Here is a 21,827-nt window from a genome sequence, read left to right as displayed (position 1 = left end):
TCTATATATATAGACCATAGATATAGGAATAGATATATGAATAGATGTATATATAGATATCTAAAAACATAGATATATCTATATATACCTAGATATATCTATCTATCTATCTATCTATCTATCTATCTATCTATCTATCTATCTATCTATCTATCTATCTATCTATCTATCTATATATATATATATATATATATATATATGTATATATATATATATATATATATATATATATATATATATATATATATATATATATATATATATATATATATATATATAATTGTATCTGTACAATTACTAAGCAGTCTACACCATGCTTACTATCTACAGTCTCCCGTACGATTGTCATTCTGACACATTCGTCTTGAGCAGGATAACGGTAAGGATAAAGAACTTTTAATACTTCTGCTAGACGCTGTATTCACAAAATAATATAATTTCCCTTGAGGTGCTTTAAATAGATGTCTTTAAACCTTTTTCTAAGACGTAATGAAGGCAAACCAAAATTCAAATTCAAAAATACTTTATTAATCCCAAAGGGAAATTAAATAATGCAAACAATAAAAAATAAGATAGCAAAAATCTAAACAACTATGGGTGAATACATAGAAGTGAAGGAAGTTTTGAGGTATTTCAGGGAAAATGTGACTTATATACAGGTATATGCGGTTTTGGAGGAAGAATTGAGTGATGAAGAAGAGGAAGCAGGTTCCTCTTCTTCATCACTCCAATATAGCTCCCTGGCGTCATATTGTTCAGGAAGCGATGTTGACTCAAATAAACCAGTTACTTGTAGGTAGTTATTTAACTATTCTAATACGAAACCAACAACAGAAAGAAATACACGTGTTTGTACTCAGAATCAATTAAAACATGTTTCTTTTTCAAGTGTACCTGCGACATCTTGCAGACGATGCCACGGGTCATTGAATGTCAAGAAATACAAGAAGTGCATTTCTTCTTCACCAGGTTTTAAGACACAGTAAAGGAATAATCGTACATGAATATTTACCCGACAAGCAAAGTATGTCTTCATTAACCATAAAAAATCCCAATTTGAAACAAATAGAAAAAGTGAGATTAAGCCTGTCCTCCCTTAGACATTTTTGAACATGTCTGTGTTTAATATAATTTACAAGTCTTGATCCAACAGAAAGGTATTTGGCCCCATGTGCCTTCACCAACCTCTTGGTGAAATGAAGTGAAATCCTGTGTGATTAATAAATCTAATCTAATCTAATCTAATCTAATCTAATCTAATCTAATCTAATCTAATTCTGAGGGGCTTGTAAAGTTAATAAGAGTTAACGGTTCGAAATAAAGTTTCAAAATAAATAAAACACACTTACAAACATCGTTGCTAGGTTACGTCAGCTACATTTTCTCATTTCCGTAGTTCATTCAGTGACCTTCCCGGCAGCCAGTGCCAGCTCGTTTTAATGGTTTTCTGACTCAAAAAAAAACTTTATTTGTGAAATTATGGAGGATTCTGCGTGGATTTTTATGCAAAGACTTGTAGAGAGGCAAGTGCACGAACAGTTTGACGTGCCGGTGCCGAGACATTTAGCAAGAGATGTGAGGAGGATGCAGATATTATTAAGGGAGCCACGTGCAAATCAAAACATAATAGAAGCCGTCCGGATCTGGTTGTGGCGCGTTTTGCCTATGTTTCGTCATCTTTTTATGTGGTAGTGCCCTCGTTGGTAAGCTAACAAAACCATGAAGCTAAATAATGTCGTTTTTTAAAGACTGCAGTAGCCATGGTACCCTGTTGTGGGTTTGCTCTGGGTATCATGTTTGCCTGATTGCAGCAGTTCAAATAGTTTATTGAAAGAGTGTAACGATATTCTGTGTCCTTCTTCTGCAGCGGCTCTGGAAAAGTTCTGTGCCAGAGGGAAGAGGAACTCCGACGACCCTTTTTATTACACCTGACTGTCCTCTGCAAGACTTTTTTTTTTTTTTCGTCTGACATACTGCAGCTACAGTATCACGTTGAGTTGCAGGATGCTCTAAACCCCACCTCAGCGGAAGCATTTTCTTGAGGATCCTTACAATATGCACGTTTTCCTCTACTAGCTGTAGATGGTATTTAAAAAAAAAAAAAAAATCATAAACTTCTTGTCTGCCTCCGTTACATTTGGTCTGCTTTTGTTACACAAGGCTATATGAAAAACCTAAACATAAACTTTATTTTCTGCTCCTTTGACCAATTGGCAGCCTTATGAAAAGTGTTTCAGTCACCTTCAAATAAGAGCAACAGCAAAGAAAACTACTTATACTGTTTTTTTTGTTGTTGTTTGTTTTTTTTTTTTTTTGGGGGGGGGGGTTGCATCGTAACAAATAGTTTTGTGAAAAAAAATCTGCATATTTATTCTTACACTATAAAATTTCATAATAGTTAAGATGGTAAAAAAATGACAATGGAAATAAATAACTGCAATGAACTTTATATTAAAAAAAAATTAAAAATATGAAAGGCTTAAAAGAAAACTAACTTGCATTGTCATTTCTATGTAAAATATCTAATTGCACACCAGCGTTTTTCCACTAGCAAAAACATACTAAATGTTCTGAGCTGGTGAAGGATTTTTTGCTGGCATCCCTCCAAATGAACTTTGAAAGCTCGGGTTCAAGAGTGTGAGAAACCCACAAAACCTCATATCATGCTACTGCAGGAAGGTTCTCATGCTAAACCTAAACCAGAACCAGAGTGAATTAGAATCCTCATTTTTAACATATTCTAAGATTGGTCAGTTTAACTAACTAAACTAATAGTTATTCCATAAAAGACATTTTAGAATAAGTTTGGGAGACAAAAGTTTGTTTACATTCAAGTCTTTATTTCGAGACAAACCATTTAGAAAAAAAATAAAAATAAATCAAGTGAAACAGGACACATTCATCATGTCAAACAGTGAAGCATCTGGAGGAAACCAAAGGAAACTCCATAGCAGTGAAGGTAAAATTAAGAAGTTCTACTCATTTAGATGGACTAAACATATATCAGTCTGCTGTCCTGACAGCAACTGGTCAAGTGTGAGTTCATCATAAAAGGTGCAGCTTGAGAATTAAACAATAACCTTCCTTGTGTGTATTGTGTGTTTAAGCCAAATGTAGAGATGGGCTTTAAACCAGGACAGTCCTGCTAAAGCTTTGATGAATAGGCTGAGGTTTCCTGCAATGAGGCAGTGCAAAAATCCTCTTTACTATTAGTCTATGTTTCAGGACTTAGAACTTTATGGCTATACCACTTCAGACAGATTTGATTTTTATGGGAAAATAACCCTAAGGTTACAGTAACAACAAAAACTACCTAGATTTACAAAGACGGTCTTACAGCATCAAGATTTATCTTAACTTGTGATTCTTGTTTCTGTTATTCAAATCTTTGTATCGAGTTGACAGATCATCTCCCTGCTAAATCTTTCACCAGTGTTTTTCCTCTAGACTTGCATGTCCCTGACTAAGAGTAGGAACACGTGTTTTAAATGTGATCCAGACCATCGTAACATGATGGTAAGTAAGAAGCCAGCACCACACCCGTCTCCCAGACATCCTACCCACTAACCCTTAACGACACATTAAGTTTAGTATTTAATTTGCAAGAAATGCACCACCACCACCAATAACAACAAAAATCTATTGCATCTGTAAGCTGTGTAGTCTGTAGTTTTCAATAATATTAGAAGATGGGAAAATATGATTGTTACGATACTTCTCCAATCAAGACAGTCTTCAAAAGATTTACATTTTCAAATGTACAATGCTGGAGAACCTTACGTCCTAAAATTATGAGTTTAATAATATGTAAACAACTTCTTAACTTTTATTACTTATATGCATTAGGTAACACACGTCTGCTTCAAAGCGAAGATGGGATACACATAGAGCGAACATGTGAGTCAATAAAATAAAGGAGAGCAAACAAAGTGCTTATTATACATGGAAAAAGTCTTTTGCAAAACCTTTAATTAAAATATCTAACAAGTGTCACCAGGGAGATATCCCTGTGTGGTTGCTCTGGTAACTTCAGTGAAGATGAATCAGTCAATAGGAACTATATATCCCAGTAGCAGCGACTAAACACTCTTCTTCAGGAAGGCATGCTTTAATTAGCACCATCTTGCAGAAGTTACAAATCCACAAGGATGAATTTACGCCACAAATTCTCCAAACAGAATTTAAAATCTTTAAAAAAAATAAAAAATAAACTAAGTCTCTGAAGGCGCCTGGCAGAAGGACATGACACCATCTCAACATATGTGCCAATCTCAATTTCTAAAGTGCTGATTAAGAAGAAATATTATCGAGGCATCTGCTGTGTTGTTCTTTTTTTAGCAACATAAGAGACTTTCCTTCCACTATAATAAAGCCGGTTTGTACAAACGTCTCAATGCAGCACTTGCACAGTTTGTGTTAATGATGCCATCTAGCAGCCGAGATAATCATGACAAAAATGGAAGTGAAAAGTTTAGGGTTGAAGGCCACAAAGACGGAAAAGGAAAGAGGTGGAGGAGGATGGATGGAGGAAATCCTACTGAAAAAAAAAAGACCAACACAGCTTACAATTAATCAAGAAATCATAACAACTCAAACCTACCTTACATGTATTTTTGTACCCACTTAAAAACACCAAAATAAAGTATTGTATATAGTATTTCTGTAACTACAAACAGCATAAAAAAGATAACATGTAAAGCATTATGATTAGATATAAGTATATTTAAAGCTCTAAATCAGCATAACTTTTTTTTTTGTTTTACTAAAATATTACAACGCTCTTGAGAACATCCATCCACTCCCATAGTGCAAGACAGAAACAATCTGTATAAAGAGCTGCATTGCTCAAGAAGAATCTCTGATTTTGGACCTCCAGTTTTTGGCTCTTTCAAAGCCATTTGTGCCACTCTGGAAGTCCATAATGGCCTGCTGGATCTCCTCCTGAGTGTTCATTACAAACGGACCTGAAGGCCAAACAACTTCAATTAATACACTGAAAGCTGTGGCCAGAATTCCTGCTAATAACAAAGGGATTTCTTCGTTTACTGAACAGTAATGGAAAAGTAGAGAACATACCCTGTTGTACCACGGGCTCGTTGATCGGCTCTCCAGCAATCAGCACAAAATGAGAAACTTCAGAGCCCTGGAGATAAAAACAAGCTATCATCTTTCTTGGAAAAAAGGCTGAAAGAAGATTTCATAATAAAGTAATAAAAATAACACAAACTTAACAGGTATTTTAAAATGTTAATTAAAAATTCGATTTAAAAAAGTGATTTATGATAAGCAATAAATTAGAACACTGTCAACCAACCTACAGCAGGCTCTTCCTACTGTTGATGTGTTAAGTGCATTATTGTGCAATCGGATAAAGACCACCCAAGTTTAACTTTCAGGTGTGACGAGATTTTTGCAAAGAGGAAACCAAGAAGAACATCAAGTCCAGACCAGAAGGAATGCAGACGCAGACCAGAATCTCTGGAATCTTTGGAAAGACGAACCTAAAACTAAAGTATTTATGACATGTTTTGTGTAAACCAAATGCAGCACTCCATAAAAAGAACCTCACAGAAAATGAAAAGCACAGTGGGTGAAATGTCATGGGTGAAATGTCATGGCTTGGACATGCTTTGCTGAAGCAGGAGCACCTTTTAAGGAAGTACGGGGATGTTCCTAAAAATGTAGTAGGAGGTCATAAAATTACAGCAAACTGGTAGAACTACTAATGAATCTGAGACCAAAACCCCCAACAATATATTACTAAACACTTTGCCAACTGTTTATGACAGTCCTAATGGCATTTGAAATAAAACAAAACAAAAACGATGTTTTTTCTGATAAACGTTTCATTTTTGACAATAAAGTCCATCTGACAATGCATGTTTGTGGACAAGGTCTCAACATTTGAAGTTTTATACCTTGTTTTCAAACCTGACACAATCACCATCTCCAAACACCACAGTGTGATGAGACTCCACCGGCTGCTGCTCCTGATCTGGGCCTTTTGAAAAAAAAATGCATATTAATATGTAAACAAGAATAATAGGGATTTAACTTTTAATCATCACATTATTTATATCAAGTGTAAACCTCCGTGAGGTCAAACATTTATTGCATACACTCTCCGGCTACTTCATTTGGTCCACTTTTATACTATCGGGTTGTACACTCTTTGCCATGAGAACTGATCTACTTCCTCATTGCACAATGAGACTGAATACGACGAGAAACAAACAATAGCGGCTCTCCTGGATGCATTCATCAAAGTCAGCTGGTTCTGATTTAGGTCAGACTACACACAGAGTTAGAGACTTCTCAGAGTTAGAGTCTCAGCATCCCTTCTTATCCTCTGGTGTCATTAAAACATCTGGTTGTGATTACAGTCAGTTAAGTAAATCTTCAGGGTAACAAAGGACAGCAATCAAATGTAGCAAGATTTTATAGCAGAATATTAAAATCAGTTCACATAAATCAACAAAGCCTGTGAAAATAAGTCCAGTGTCTGGAAGAGTCTGTTCTCATGCAAAGGGAGTTCCCTGAGCCCACGATGGCTACCCAGTGAGAAACACCAGGAGTTTCTCCACCAGGTCAAGCGGTTACAATCATACACAGTTAAATTACATATTGCTGATATGCAGCTTGGTATACGGTCATATTTTCTATATATATGATTGATATTAGAGAAAAACTAAAAACACCATTAGTAAGTAACAGTAATAAGTGGTCAAGCTTTAATGTTGAAATGTACTGAACCTTCTGGTTGGCTTTAAAAGGCAAGCTGTTGTTAGTCTCAAAGCACTCACTTATTTGCTAAGTAGATTTTTCAGTAGGAAGCCAGGTAGTCTATATTACCCACCAAACCATGTTGGTCCAGCTCAACATACCAGATACATTCCTATTTGTTAATAACATTAAACTATAAAGTTTAGTCAGAAATACTTCCAGGAAAAATAAAACAAAGTAAAGAAAGTTGAAAAAAATAAATAAATCCCTCACCGACATGAATAGTTCCAGAGAGAGTATAAATGAAGGTGGTCCAACCTGTCAAACAAAGAAATGTTATTAGTTTACAGAGGAAACTGCAGCTTCCATTACCTGCAATAAATGGTTTATTGAGCCAAACTCAAAGGTAACACTAACTTGGTCTAGATCTACTGAAATTAGAATACAACAGGTCTGTATTATCCCACAATGGAGAAATTCAGATGTAACAGCAGCATCATATATAAAAGTTCACACAAAAAGATTAGCATTAAGAACAACAGTAGTAATAATAAAATACTGTACAAAACTAGAACAGAAAATACTGTGCAGTTATTAGAAATAGGAATATTGGACTCGCGATTCAAGGGATATGCGACAACAGTCTGATTACTTTTCCAAAAATGTCCATAATGTGCATCATGTGTACTGAGCATGAAAAAGACATATTATTTACAATACAGTATTTGAGTGTAAAAAATATATATATACAGAAGATGTTTAGTGTGCGATTAACATTTTTACAAACTTACTAAAAGGGGCACTGGGTTTCTACTGTCGAAATCTAATATATTCAAGATTAAATCAATGTACTTTCCCATCACAAGCATCAGTGCAGCTTTATATAAACTAGGTCATTTCACAGCATGGATACTTCCAAGCCTGAACATTTATAATAAGTCTTAAGGGAACCACTAGATGTTTGTGAGTAGGTCTGCTCTGATTCTTTTGTCATTTCCAATCCATCTCTGGGTTGTACAACAATACAAGTATTCTCTTACCAGATGGGACTGGCTGCACATGCATGGCCCCGGCCTGCAGCTTGAAGTCCAAATACAAGGTTGGTGTCCTTGTGTAAACCTTAGACTGTATACAAGAAAACAAAGCACATGGTAAAAAATGCACAGATATACATGTTTTATTTCGTACTCATAAGTTTACATAATAACGGCCCATAGTAACATCATGCTATGGCCAAGATATCATCACATATCTTGTTTGAATTAGTTTTTCATAGGAATCAAGTTTTAATCTGTGATCAACACCAAATAAACGCAACATTTTCATTCCCCAGGATGAAACTGTTGGGGTTGTGAGCTCACACTCTGTAAAGTTTCTTCTCAAAACATATTCAAATTTAACACGCCTTCATCTCAACTAAACAAAGTGACTGAGCTTTAGTACTGTCGTTATGATAAATAAAAAGAGTATAGGGAAATAAAATCAAATCAACGTTTTCCATTAGTGTTAAATCTGTGTTCAGTATTTTATGGCTATTTTGCATCAACTATGTATTTTTGGGATGTGTGCCAGTCACAGATGTCCCAAAAGTGCACATGTCAAATCACATGGACTAAACAAGTTGAGCTGGATTCTATATTTAGCCAAGAATATAAAAGGCCATTTCTTCTTCCAAGAGCTCTGTCCTACATCTTCTGATTAAAAGTATGTAATTATTTCAAGCCAACATGTTTTTATTATTTTAGGAAAGTTAAGATATACTGTTTTTTAATTGAAACTAATGTTAACTCTTGGTTTTGAAACACAGGAACTTGCTGTGTCTTTTATGCTTTTGTTTATATTAAGCTCAGATAAAGGCACTTGAACTTTTCCAATCCACTGATCCTCTTTATTTACCAAAGCTGCTATGTTAACATTTCCTTATGGACCATAACTTTTTAGCTTAATCTGACGACTAAAAGTTATGTGAAAAAGTGATCATGTCTTCAAATCAAGTAATTCGCCATATGGAAACATAATTTCAATCATAACTTGTTCATCTTCACTTTCAGCCTCACAGTCGGCCACAGTTTGTCATCATTTCGCACTTTCTCAATCAGACGCCACCTCAGAATCCACCGCTGGTCACATATGTAGGAAAACAACTAGGAGACGCCACAAAACTGCAAGTCATCATTCAGATGCCAAAAGAATCTGTTCCTCATTTCTAGCTTCCTTTTTCCAAACAATCCTTCCAACCACCGCGGTCAAACATTGTGGTAAACACACTGTCCTGTTCAGCAACACACAGACAAAATGGCATATACTTTTAGATATTTGCTTATCAGATTAAAAGAGAAATCGCTTCACTTAAAAATTTCTGCTCCTGCTTTAGGTTCGATGGCTGAAATATGAAGATTCTCTCACAAATGAACACACACCTTCGCTCCCAATGCTTCTCCGGATATCACGGCGACTGTGATCCCACCCTGGCTGCGTTTGGGGATCTCCGAGCTTTTAAGCTCCTGGTATGCTGGTTCAATCATCTTTTCTTGTTTTCGGAGGTTCACCCACAGCTGCAGTCCCACCACTGGCTCCTCTGACACAGGCATCTCAGCATGGACCACCCCCCGTCCTGCTGTCATCCACTGGCAGACAATGACACAATTTCTCTCATAATCTCAGTCACAAAATGTAAACATGTAACCCTGATGTTGAGGATGTTTGAAAATGTTGAAGCTATAATGTTAAGCTTAGTTTGAAACTGTGTTTGTGTTGCATGAATTAAATACGTCCATCTGCACCACTAGCACTTACTGAGACATTAATGAAATTGAAAAAGTAAACATTGAAAATGTTTTTTCTGACATTTACTTAAGAAGCATTTTAGTGAAGCCACCAATTGTAGAACCAGTAATGTCTTAAATTTAATCTGAACTGAAACAAATACTCAATGAAGGTGAGTTTATACAACTCTAACAGTCGTATTAGTATAATCTCGTATACCACTAGTCTTATAAAAATTGTAGGAACTTCAGCATAAAGGTAAATTTATGTTGTGCAGCCAAAAGGTGTAGACAAACAAACTGCTTACAAAGACCTAAAGTTCTTAAATAATTTATTCCAAAGAATTGCTAATGATTTTATGAGCTTTCAGGAACTTTCCTTATAGGCAGTTACAGTCCTATGCAGAATTTAGTCCTTCTATTATGTAATTCACTAGTTGCCTCATGTCAGATTCAGAAATGAATCCACCATGAGAAAACATTTACTCCTCCTAGGTTTAAAAAAAACAATAAATAAAGATTGTCTGACAAGATTAACAAAAAGGTTTGGGATTTCTGTGAAACATTTAGTATTCACCAGCTCCTCCTTTCTTTTACATCAGCTAGTCGTGACCTTTTTCTGTAAATATTCAGTGAAAAACTGAAATACACTTATATGAGAACCACCAGCCAGTTTTACTTCATAAAGTACTAATCAAAGTGAAAATTACAGGTGCAATGAAGCATTTTCTAATACCTGAGACGGCTGTACGGCTACATGAGTTTTTTTTTTTTTTTAGGAAAACAAAACTTTATTTGAAATTCTCCTGTTATAAATGCATTTTGTTTTAAGAAAATCTTTTAGCTCTTGATCATATTCATTGTTTTGTTTCTGTCTTTAACAAAACTATCCTAAGAAAAAAAAAAAAAAAAAATGCTTTGGCTCATCTGCAGCTTTCATGAGTCCGCTGAGGTACACTGTGTGTTGAAGTAAATTCAGCTGGACTTGACTGAAACTCTGTTTCAAATTGTGTTTGTTGTACTGCTTTATAAACCTTCTTTAATAAACAGTCCTGAGGGCATAATATTAAATTCGCGGGACTTTGCATGATTATAAAGCATATGTGTTCAATCAAGGGTATTTGTAAGCTACATTAGTTTTTGTGCTTATATAGCTTCATTCACAGTGATAATAAAAGAAACCCTGTAACATCTGAAAGAACAGAAACCATTATTTAAGGTGGCAAATTTACTGATTGAGAAAAACAGCTTTAAACAAAGCTTATGTCAAAAGTGCTGGCAGAAAAACTTACAATCGTTTCTTTTTTGCCTAAAATAATCTGCAACTTTATAGTAACAAAAGAATCACAAGTCAATTGTTGCCTAATTCTTTTTCAGTACTTGTAAATCTCCAGTCGTCAGACGTCCAGAATGACCGCAAAAGTCCTCATGGGCTGTGATCCCCCCCAAAACATACGTGACCTAAGACACAAAAACACACAGACAAAAGCCACAAATTAAAGCTGTGGTTAACTGCCAAAATGATTACATTAAATCATAACGCACAAATTAAATTAGTTTTTTTATTCATATTGTTGCTCTCTACTTTGAAGTCGATAAACTATGTCTCTAAAGTTGGATTTTTGCTTTTACATTCATATCAAATTTGTATTCAGTAAAAAATGTTGCTTTTTTTTGTTCATTAGCCCTCTTGACTGTACCTCATCATTAGGCTCCTAATCTCAAGGAATGTATAATTGCCGAGTTTAAAAAAAACAAACAAACAAACAAAAAAAACTAGCCAACTATATTCCCAATGTTCACGCATTCATTTCAGCACAGCAGGAAGAGAAACGCAGACTTTAAGGTTTCAGACTCAAAGTTAAACATCTGTGTTAGGGAGGGAAGCTCGAGCTCCAGCAGTGAGCTGTGTGTGATCCATCTGCACAGCTGTGTGATTTCAAAAGCTGTGCGAGGGTCGGCTGTGTCCGTTGCCATTCATGCACACAGGGAGATGGAGGCTGCATATACAAAATCAAACAAACTGGGGGAGGGAGGTGTCTGGGATGTTGATGGGAATTTACGTTTGGTGTTTTTTATTTGTTTGTTTTTCATAGATTTACTTCAATACACTCAGAAAATTTTATTTACTAGTAAGAATTCATTATGAATGATCAAAAAAATATGAACAGCACTGAAGTGACAGAAAAATAATTAAATCATAGATGTTCTGATGACACAGAACAACTTTTCTATTTAAAATTTAAGGGATTTGTTTTCATGCTGTCATATTGAAATATTTAACTCAATAATATGCGGACTTCAGTTAAGATTATCCATAATTCAAAATGCCAGAACATATTCAATACCACTGTCCTGATGTATGATTTTTCAAAATGTGTAAACTTAGAGTTACCAGAACTGAATAGAATAATGTTGCTTCTTGTCGCCATCTAGTGTTTAAATATGAGTTTTACTGTTTTTGTTTTATCTGGGCTTGGCTGTTCTGCTCAGTTTGACTCTTTAAAAGGAAAATGACTCAGCATTTCGGTTACTTATGATTAAGAACAAAGGTAGCGCGCATTTCCATACACTGTCATGAAAAACAGATGTATTTACGACAAAGTGTAAACTACAAAAACAAAATGACTCATTTCTCTTTTTTTTAAATAAGTAATACTGTTGCTTCTTGTGACAATCTAGTGTTTAAATATGAGTTTTGCTCTTTGCGGGTATCTGGAATCGGCTGTTCTGCTCAGTTTGACCCTTTTAAAAGTAACCGTTTCTGTTACTTATACAACTTACAAAAAAAGGCAGCACACAAATCTCTACACTGTCGTGAAAAACAGATGTCTTTGTGACAAAGTGTAAATGATCAATAATGAAATTATTTCATTTCTTGAAATACGTAATACTGTTGCTTCTTGTCACAGTTTAGTGTTTAAATATGAATTTTGCTGTTTGCTTGTATCTGGGCTTGGCTGTTCAACTCGGTTTGACCCTTTTGAAAAGACAATGAGTCAGCATGTCGGTTAAACGGCAGCACACATGTTTATTCACTGTCATGAAAAACAGATGTATTTGTGACAAAGTGCAAACTACCAAAAATGAAATTACTCTTTTTTTTTTTTTTTTTTTAAATAAATAATAGGGTACTGTTGCTTCTTGTTGCCAACTAGGGTTTAAATATGAGATTTGTTGTTTGCTTGTATCTGGGCTTGGCTGTTCTGCTCAATTTGACCCTTTTCAAAAGAAAATGACTCAGCATTTCGGTTACTTTAATGATAAAAAAAAAAAGGCAGGACACATCTATTTACCGTCATGAAAAATACATGTCTTTGCGACATAGTGTAAGCTAAATTAAATTACTCATTCCTTTTTTCTTTTGAATAAGTAATACTGCTTTTGAAATAAGTAATACTTTTGACTCTTGTCGCAATCTAGTGTTTAAATATGAATTTTGCCATTTGCTTGTATGTGCGCTTGGCTGTTACGTTCAGTTTCACCCTTTTAAAAAGAAAATGACTCAGCGATTCAGTTACTTGTGTAACTAGGAAAAAATGGCAGCACACAAATCTCTACACTGTCATGGAAAACAGTCTAAACTCCCAAAACTAAAATTACTTATTTCATTTTGTTTTCTAAATACATGGAAGAAAATACATGAGAAAATGGCTGTGCTTAAGTTGTGAAAGTAAGATAGAGTAATACTTTTATAAAAGACTGGAGATGTCCACTGCTAATGTAAAGACTTTGGCTTGGTTTTTGAAAGATTTTTTTTCCCTAAGAGGAACAGGAAGTAGTAAATGCTAAACTCCATAATATATACTGCTCAAAAAAATAAAGGGAACATTTCACTTTAATTTTGTGTGTGTCCAGGCCTCCATTGGTTAATAAATTTGATTTCCATTGATGATTTTTGTGTGATTTTGTTGTCAGCACATTCAACTTTGTACAGAACAAAGTATTCAATGAGAATATTTCATTCATTCAGATCTAGGATGTGTTATTTGAGTGTTCCCTTTATTTTTTTGAGCAGTGTATAAATAGCCAAAATATCCAAAAATAACCAAATTTCAAGAATCCCAGTTTTCAAACGAGGGTTGTATGAACTCTTTGTTCTTACCGTCTCAAAACCTCTGTGAGGATGGTCTGGAAAACCTGCTGGCTTGGCCACTTTAAACTCATCCAGCAACAGGAAAGGATCCAAGTTTCTTAGCTTCAAGTAAAATATATAGGAAATATTCATAAGTGTTACTCTTGAAGTGTACCCAAACACTGACAACTGATTGATTTTGCTTGAACTTACTTCCTTCCTACCAATGCTCCTTCGGACCAGAGCGCCGGCTCCCTCCGCTTGTTCCACACTGAGAACGGTCTTCAGCAGCTTCCTCACAATCATCTTCTTTGTGCAGAATTTCACGAGACACTGCAAAACATACAGTACCCTTTTGACTTTTTGAAAGCAGAAATGACAACCATTTGTAACTGTGCCGTAACTTTAGTCTATGGTTCTCAAACTGTAACACAAGTACCACATGATGCACTTGAATCAACTAATCAAAAGGTACATAAAGGACATCAATTGTGAAAAACTTATATAAGGAAAAGTCCAGTGCTGAGAGAAACGTAAAACTATTTTTCAGGATTTATACATGGTAATATGTCTGCTGATGTCAGTTGCATAGTACTTTTTATTTGCTGCAGTTATAGACATACATATTGGATTTTCAGGTTACTGATTATTAGAACCCTCAGGCTTTCCTGCCTGGAATTCTGACTTTACCATTCTGTTTGTATTTTGTTGCTAGTCTCTTGTTTTCCACTTGTTTTCTTTTTTTACAGTACAAAACTTAAAAGTTTTAGATAATAAATTGAAATGGAACATTTACATTATTTCCAAAGACGAATCTTTGCTTTTTATCGGTCCTTCTTTGCTTGTCATACGTCCTTAGTAACAATCACAACTGAAAAAGTCGAAATGCTGTTGCACAAAATGTGCAAAGAAAAAGGCAGAGAAAAAGCAAAACGTATGCTTCAATACGGATTCTACAGAAATATGGCATGAAGTACGATCAGAAGTTTTCAGATGGACATTTCATAATAAATCGATTTAAAATAAAATGTTTAATTCAACCCAACATTGTCCGAAATGCTGGCATAGCATGCAGTCATTGAGAAATAGTGGATACACCAGTGTTACGGCAGTGCCTGTATTTTCGATGGATCAGCTGATCATATCAACTGGTGATGAGCTGCTTTAGTTTCTAAAAGACAAAACAGCTTGTAGTAATTTCACAGCAAAGACGCATAAATTGTCACATTATCTCTATTGGACGTCCACCCTTTTCGGCGTCACTTCCCCATTTGCGGCTAAGTTACGCTGCGTAACAATAAAGCTTTGCTGTAACTGCGGCTGTTTTATGGACACGTAGTTTAACACCTACTGCCACTAATATCTCGTTAAGACTTGCCAGACACATTGTGCTCAATAAAGCAACAATGTAAAGTTTGAACGGTTCCAGTTTTCCGTGGTTTAAAATTTCCACCGTCAGCAGCAAAAACTGAACCGAGCCATCTGCTTTCATTGTGAATCCACTCACCTGCCTGTATACAAAACCGCACCGCTTTCGTCGGCTTGTAGTGCTTAGAAATAAAATAATTTCAATTTATTTAACGTCCCAAGATTAGAAGGCGGAAGTGAGGAAAGGGGGCGGAGCTTAAGACACGACGGTCAAGGTAAAAGAGGAAAACAAGATTTAGCAAAAGTTGAAAAAAGGCATTTTTTAATTTGAAATACATTTAAATAGTTGATTTTATTTTATTTGTAATTTTTTTTTTTTTTTTTACAAAAAATGATTATTATTAATATAAAAAAAATTAACCAAAGTGTGTAGAGTTGGATAAAATCACTTATTTGTTCTGTTGGTCTGTTTTTTCCAACAAGGGGAAGCAACGCAATACCAAACGAAAACCCCCCCACAAAGAAAAAAAAACTGAAATCAGAACAATCACAAGAAAATCAAAATAATACATAAATTTCACAAAAATATAATAAATAAATATTTGAAAAATTACATATTTGAAAACATTTAAAGGTGAAGTTCATACCATATCCAAAAGGGTCTTCTGATTTTTTTCTTTTTTCTTTATATTTCAATCCACAAGCCTTCTTCTGCACAGGAGAAAAGTTCAGATTACATAATTTACACATTAAGCAATCCACAGTAAGCCCAACAGAATAAACCTTCATAGAGGCAAATAAGGTGGTGAACAAAGCTTGGTGGTTTACTGTCAGACCTCTTATTTTATTATGTGACAGAATACCATTTGACCAGTATTTTATGCATATTAGTCTCATAACCAGTTGCATCTGAAGGGTTTAGTTAACATTAAAGCCAGAAAAGTCCTTTCATCTGCTGGATATATTCTTCAGTTTTGGATTTCCCTTTCCCCATTTCAGAATCCTGTCCTCTGTCCTGCATCTGATGGTGCATAATGTCCTTGGCAATTCTCACGCTGGCAGCCTGTCCACCAGCTAGATTTACAGCATGAGGACCAACCTGTGAAGGAATATATAAGACTGAAGGCTCCTGAACTCAGAACTACAGCTTGTTTCAGAAACCAAGATTTGCTTAGTAAAATGCAACAAAAATGTTTGCCTACCTGAAGAGCGGAGTACTGTCCCATCAGATAGAGTGGGCATCCTTCTGTCCATTGTAAGCTTTCCAATATACAAGGCCACCCATCAATCACCTTTAAAGTGGAAATCCCAGATGCATGTCAATAAACCAAAAGGTTTGTCCAACTGAGACTAAATTCCAAAATTATAACACAAGAGATAGTTTGGAAACCTAGCCCACCTGGATTGGGAAATGCTTCATCACATCAGAAAGCAGTGGATCCTGTTTGACGTCAAGTTTGCAGCCGGTGGCGAGCCAGATCCTGTCTCCTGTCCAGTGGTCTCCGGTGCTGAGAGACAGATTCCAGGATTGAGACCTGTAGCACCAGCTTGCCTCGTTCACCTGCACAGTGACCCGATTCAAGTTAACCTTAATTCATGAATAAGCCTATTGACTTCAACTGGCAAAGTCAGCTCATTGCTCATCTTGTTATAATGTAGTGTTCATCCAAGCATTCGTTTATCAGCCACATGAACATTTTTCAGAACCAAACCAATAGCACCTTGCAGGAAAACAGTGAGCTCCGCAACATTTGCTTTAGAATGACTTAAAGAGCAAAGAATAAAAGAAATACAGCATGTATGACAGGAAAATATGCCTTATCTGCATCTATTTTTTGCCAATGTTTGCGTAACGTTTCGAACGTTTTTGTGTAACGTTTGCGTAACGTGAACGTTAACCAAATTTGTTCAGTGAGTATGATCAGAAAAAGCTTTGATGCACATTTTCTGATTTTACAGTCAGTTTTATTCAAAGTTGTCACAGATATGGATTTACAGGTTGCATTACCTGGCAGAAAGTCTTCAGCTCCACCTGTCCGCTCTGTATAAATGGCTGCAGGTGGATGTATGCCTCTGGGGTGATGGCGCCCCCTTTTCTCGCCTGCCGAATCATAGCCAGACGTTTGTGAAGGCTGCGTTCATTGTAGAACTGCCTCAGGTAGGCCTGGCCATCCATCTTGATGCCGTGCTCCACGTGGGAGTAACGGCCTACCAGGCTCTCCACGTCGCCAACATCAAACTGTTTCAGCTACGGAAGAAAGGTTGAACACGGCTATGTTTGGAGATCAAATGTGCCATCATCACAGTGTTGCTTTTATTGGTTGATCCACATGCTGTTTCACGCAGCCACTAGACCTGCAGGTGTTTTCTCATGACCCATGTGACGTGGTCGGCCCCTTGCTGCAGGGCAATTGATACGACATGAGCGCTGGTCAGACCTCCACCAACTACCATTACTCTCTGTCCTGTCTCACATACTACATGTAATGGACACACATAGTCAGAAATCTTGTGAAGGAACTCTATAGATCAGTATCAGTGTCAACCTTTAGAATAAATCTAAAGGTTTCATGTAAAAGCAAGGCTTAACATTAGGCTTGAAATAATGTTTTTAAAAAGAAAGATTTAGAGAGTAAAAGTTGTAACCTCCTTGAAGTTTGTTCTATTCAAATGAGAACTCTTTCTTACCTTGACCCGAAGAAGTCTCCTCCTGTCCTTGACAATCCATTTCTTGGAGCCTTTGCTTAGAGTTTGACAGCTTGTGCATGAGATGAACTGTGTGTTGCAGTCGCCCCTCTGGGAAATTTTCCTCAATGCTTTTTGCCCATTCGGGAACGTTTGACATTTGAACACGGGTTGGACCTGTTGCCAAAACAACCTGCCGGGCTTTTAAGACCCTGCCGTCTTGAAGTTCAATGCAAAAATGTTCAACCTTCTTTCCTGGGTCAACTTCCGCCTGTTCAGTCTCTCTTTGGGCTTCCTGTTCTTCACCCATTCCTTTTGTGTCCCCAGTCACTGGGATGATGCGTTCGACTGTTCCCTTCAGCAGAATTTTGTCTAATTTGTATCTCTTCACCTGCATGTTAAAAAAATAAATAAAAAAATACCTGTGTGTCTTGAAATCCTTCAACACGCAGGATCTTGATGACTGAAGTTCAGAGGATAAAATAATCATTTTATAAAATAATACCTTGCAATGTTGTACCTCAAAACAAACAGTATTGCAACATTTTATGAAGTGAAGCTACTTCACAGAGACAGAAGTGACTTTAAGAGGTATCTTTATTTGGAAAATATTTTTCTGACCTGTTCTTTAAAAAAATCCACACTCAGTTTGGTTCCCGGCAGGCTGAAGGACAGGCTCTTCTTCAGCGTTGACGTGACGTTCAGACGTCTCCTCTCCCTCTTGCCAAGCCGCATGTCGTTGAAGAACGCGTTTTCATCCAGAATGTGAACACGGTCCGGAAGGCTGTGAAGCTCTGCTGAACGATCATACCTGAGAACAAACTCCTGAAGCGCATTCTGTCACATAAAAAAAACAAAAAACATTCAGGCTGTATTTGTATTCCTCATTTCCACTTCAGGGGAAGTTATGTAAATACCTTATTTATAGGGTCTGTGTGCACCAGTGTGTGAGAGCGCAGGTGAGGGATGTGCAGGGCTGTGAACTGACTCTCCCACAGACCGGCCCACTCTCCATAGGTGTCCACCACCAGGACACTGAGTGGGGGGCAAACATTGCTTTCTGATGTTGTTGACTTTTTTTCCTGCTGTTCAGTCATCTGTCCTGCAGGGATGAATGATGTATGCATTTGAACCAATGTTTGTTTTATTTTTGTACAACTCCTTCAAGTAAAAAAAAAAAAATGTCAGCAACATTTTCAATACAGCATATATCATAAATCATGATATATTCATATTCAAATTCAATTCATCCAGTTATTTGAAGCATCCATATCATGCAAACGTAGTCATTTGTTTGAAAATACCAACTTGAAAATTTTTTTTCAGAGATTTATTTTTTCCATAGAAAATGAATTTTACTTTGTGCTATAATTAAAAAAAATTAAAAATCAATCTCGATATGGGGGACAACAAGTAAATGTTTGAGAAAACAGCTTTTTTTTAATCATAAAAAATTATTTCATCAAAATGTTTTATTTGTCAAGGACAAGCATTGTCATCCATGCATTGCCCATGTGCTGTAATGAAAGAAAATTAGCAACAAGGTACATAATAACCCCTGGTTAAATGTTAAAAACCACGGTAACACTTTATTTGAAGGGGGGTGAATAAGACTGTCCTGACACTTTCATAAATATGACATAACACCTGTCATGAACATGAATAAGCCTTCATGAATATTTATGACTGTTGTCATAAAGCCTCATTCGGTAAATTATGACACTTTTAATACAAAGTTGACATTATTCAAAATGTCTTTGTTATGACAACTTGACATTAACTAAGAAACCATTACTGATATAAATTTGTTATAAAAGTATTATTGGTTGCACTTTAAAAATTAGGTAACTTTATGTAATTAAAGGTAAAGTTTAAACAGTAATGATTTCCTGGTTAATGTCAAGTTGTCATAACAAAGACATTTTGAATAATGTCAACTTTGTATTAAAAGTGTCATAATTTACCGAATGACGCTTTATGACAACAGTCATAAATATTCATGAAGGCTTATTCATGTTCATGACAGGTGTTATGTCATATTTATGAAAGTGTCAGGACAGTCTTATTCACCCCCCTTCAAATAAAGTGTTACCAAAACCACAATATAATTCACCAGGTTCGTGTAAATTAAATTAGAAAATACAAGGATAACCTGCACTTTTCTTCTTGGTTTCTGAGCAACATGGTCTCAAAACGGCAACATCAGTAAATGTTGCCATGAGCTTTAACCACGCTGGCGACTCAGAACCTGTTATTATGCTGCACGTTCAGCAGAGATATAAAAGTACTGTCAGAATCTGTTGAGTTTTACAAAAGGGAACCTGAAGAGTGAACATCTGGTAATTTATGGAACTCAGGGAGAAGAGAGTATGTACTAATACAAATAATATATTAATAATCTTTTATCACTTACTGTACAGGTCTATGATGTGGAGCCACAGAGCCTGTATGACTTTTGACACAAACCTTCTTTATTTTTGAAAGTTTAGCTTTTGCCCAGAGATTAAGGTGATCCAGGGGATCATAGAAAATACTCATGTGAAAAGGACTTTGTGGTGGCTTTGCACATTTGCATGTTGAACTTTTAGAGTTATGTCTTGGTTAAGGTTCTGTTGGTTTTAGTTTTCATTTACCTCTTTTCTTTGACCAGTTCCTGTTTTAATTTTGTAATCTGGTTCCTCTGTACATCTTTTGTGTTCTTCTATTTCCTTATTTGTTTTTCACTCTTGTTTCTGAATATTAATTTTTATCTTTTGGTCTGTAGTTTGAATTATACAATGCTGGGTTGTGTTTTTCTGAGAGATTCTGAAATTTCCTGGTTTCTGTGGTATTGTGTGTGCAGCCATTCCTCAGACCAGTTTCCCTCAGTTAGTGTAATCTTTTAGTTTCCCACTCAGCTTCTTCCACTTGGTTAACTTGTCTCTCTCATCCTCTTCGCTAATCTGTCTAATTAATGATTCCTTCAGTTTCTCACCACATTAAGTCATTAAAAACTTTTCAGGCAGCAGGTGAGCATTTCTATATAACTCATTAAAAAGCGGCAATTTATTAATTAAAATGAGAAATTCAGCCATTGTGTGGGGGATGTTTGGCATTGCTGTTTTAAGAAAGAGTTCATCTTATTGTGGCTGTTGTCTCCTTCCTTTGCATCATTTTCTGGAGAACAAATGTTGATTATTAAAGAAAATCAAAACTTGTTGAAGTTACCAAAACTTGTGATGAGGTTTACGACTCTATTAAAGTTCTAAAAATGTATATTCCTGATTCTTCTTTAATAAATTAATGCAAACATGTTGTACCTGCTGTCCTCCTCTTTCTTCTTTCATCACAGCGTTTGTGTTTGAATGTCTCAAGGTTTGAGAGAGGGGGGTTGGAATTACGCGAGTCATCTTCACGGTCAGAGTCTTGATCAGGGTCAAGGCTGTTGAGCAAGCTCGCCAAGGTCAAGCCATGGGGGCCACTTCCTATTATTAACACATCGAGCATGTCTATCTGAAACCAAGACAGGAACAGACAACAGGACATGACTCCTTATGCTGCTAGAACCCAGACGAGGGAAAATAGCTGAACATTTAGAGCTAGTTCATCAACCGAGTCATAAAAACTCCCCAAACTGAAGCCCACTCAGTTACTGGTGGTTTATTTTGATTAGCGAGCAAAGTGGTTTAAAATGAGTATATATATATTTTCAGTAATCTGTCCACTTAATCCCCCCGATCATATTTCAGAAAAAGACAGGGAAAAAAATCCATTATGCAACAAAACAACACCATCATGCAGAACCTCAGTGCAGTACCTGGCAGACTTGTCACTTTTCACCTGCTTGGAGGAAAATTTTGAGCTTCTTCAAGACAGGCATTATGCAGCAGACGGCGGTAGACTTGACGTTTTGCAACATGTGTCTCTCATGTAATTCAATCCTCTCCCATTTGGACTTCCCTGGCTCAGCGGGGAAATCCCAAATTAACTTCTGTAAATGTGCGCTTGAATAAATTTAGCAACACATGCAACCGCTTCAGTGTCAACACATCAAAACATTGTAAGAAATGCTTGATGTCTAATTCATCACATTCACATGGAAACATGACTGTTAAAATATTTTACTGATAATAGCTTAAACGACTGACGGCAAAGAAGAAAAAAAAAATCCTCGTTAAAGGGCTTCATGCATCCAAGGCCTTAAAGAGTTTTGGTACATAAATATAATGAAT

The 21,827-nt window shown here is 36.1% G+C and overlaps 2 protein-coding genes across 3 annotated transcripts; both read right to left on the bottom strand.

Annotated features, from left to right (window-relative positions):
* Positions 1-2,819: 2,819 nt before the first annotated feature.
* On the bottom strand, positions 2,820-15,814 carry pir (pirin). Of its 2 annotated transcripts, none has more exons than XM_088004200.1 (10): positions 15,579-15,814; positions 13,777-13,896; positions 13,594-13,686; positions 10,869-10,949; positions 9,144-9,350; positions 7,764-7,848; positions 6,997-7,041; positions 5,919-6,001; positions 5,077-5,143; positions 2,820-4,964 (listed from the first exon to the last, which is right to left on the bottom strand). In XM_088004200.1, exons 1-10 carry the CDS (start codon positions 15,579-15,581, stop codon positions 4,846-4,848), a joined length of 903 nt encoding a protein of 300 aa, XP_087860326.1. In that variant the 5' UTR covers positions 15,582-15,814; the 3' UTR covers positions 2,820-4,845. The 2 variants fall into 2 exon arrangements, with proteins under 2 accessions (XP_087860326.1, XP_014837023.2); XM_014981537.2 differs by lacking the exon at positions 15,579-15,814 and adding an exon at positions 15,071-15,532.
* LOC106914633 (uncharacterized) lies at positions 15,748-21,544 on the bottom strand. The gene is made up of 10 exons (XM_014981535.2): positions 21,413-21,544; positions 20,916-21,108; positions 18,534-18,718; positions 18,238-18,453; positions 17,620-18,007; positions 17,287-17,408; positions 16,940-17,179; positions 16,331-16,492; positions 16,134-16,223; positions 15,748-16,030 (listed from the first exon to the last, which is right to left on the bottom strand). The coding sequence occupies exons 2-10, from the start codon at positions 21,100-21,102 to the stop codon at positions 15,860-15,862; spliced, it is 1,761 nt and encodes a 586-aa protein (XP_014837021.2). The 5' UTR covers positions 21,103-21,108; positions 21,413-21,544; the 3' UTR covers positions 15,748-15,859.
* Between the last annotated feature and the right edge of the window lie 283 nt (positions 21,545-21,827).

Source organism: Poecilia mexicana, unplaced genomic scaffold (genome assembly GCF_051168715.1).
Source record: "Poecilia mexicana isolate PSO_F unplaced genomic scaffold, ASM5116871v1 scaffold_3, whole genome shotgun sequence".
Taxonomy (NCBI): Eukaryota; Metazoa; Chordata; class Actinopteri; order Cyprinodontiformes; family Poeciliidae; genus Poecilia; species Poecilia mexicana.
The sequence above is the reverse complement of the archived record's forward strand: the minus strand, read 5'-3'. Positions and strand labels throughout refer to the sequence as shown.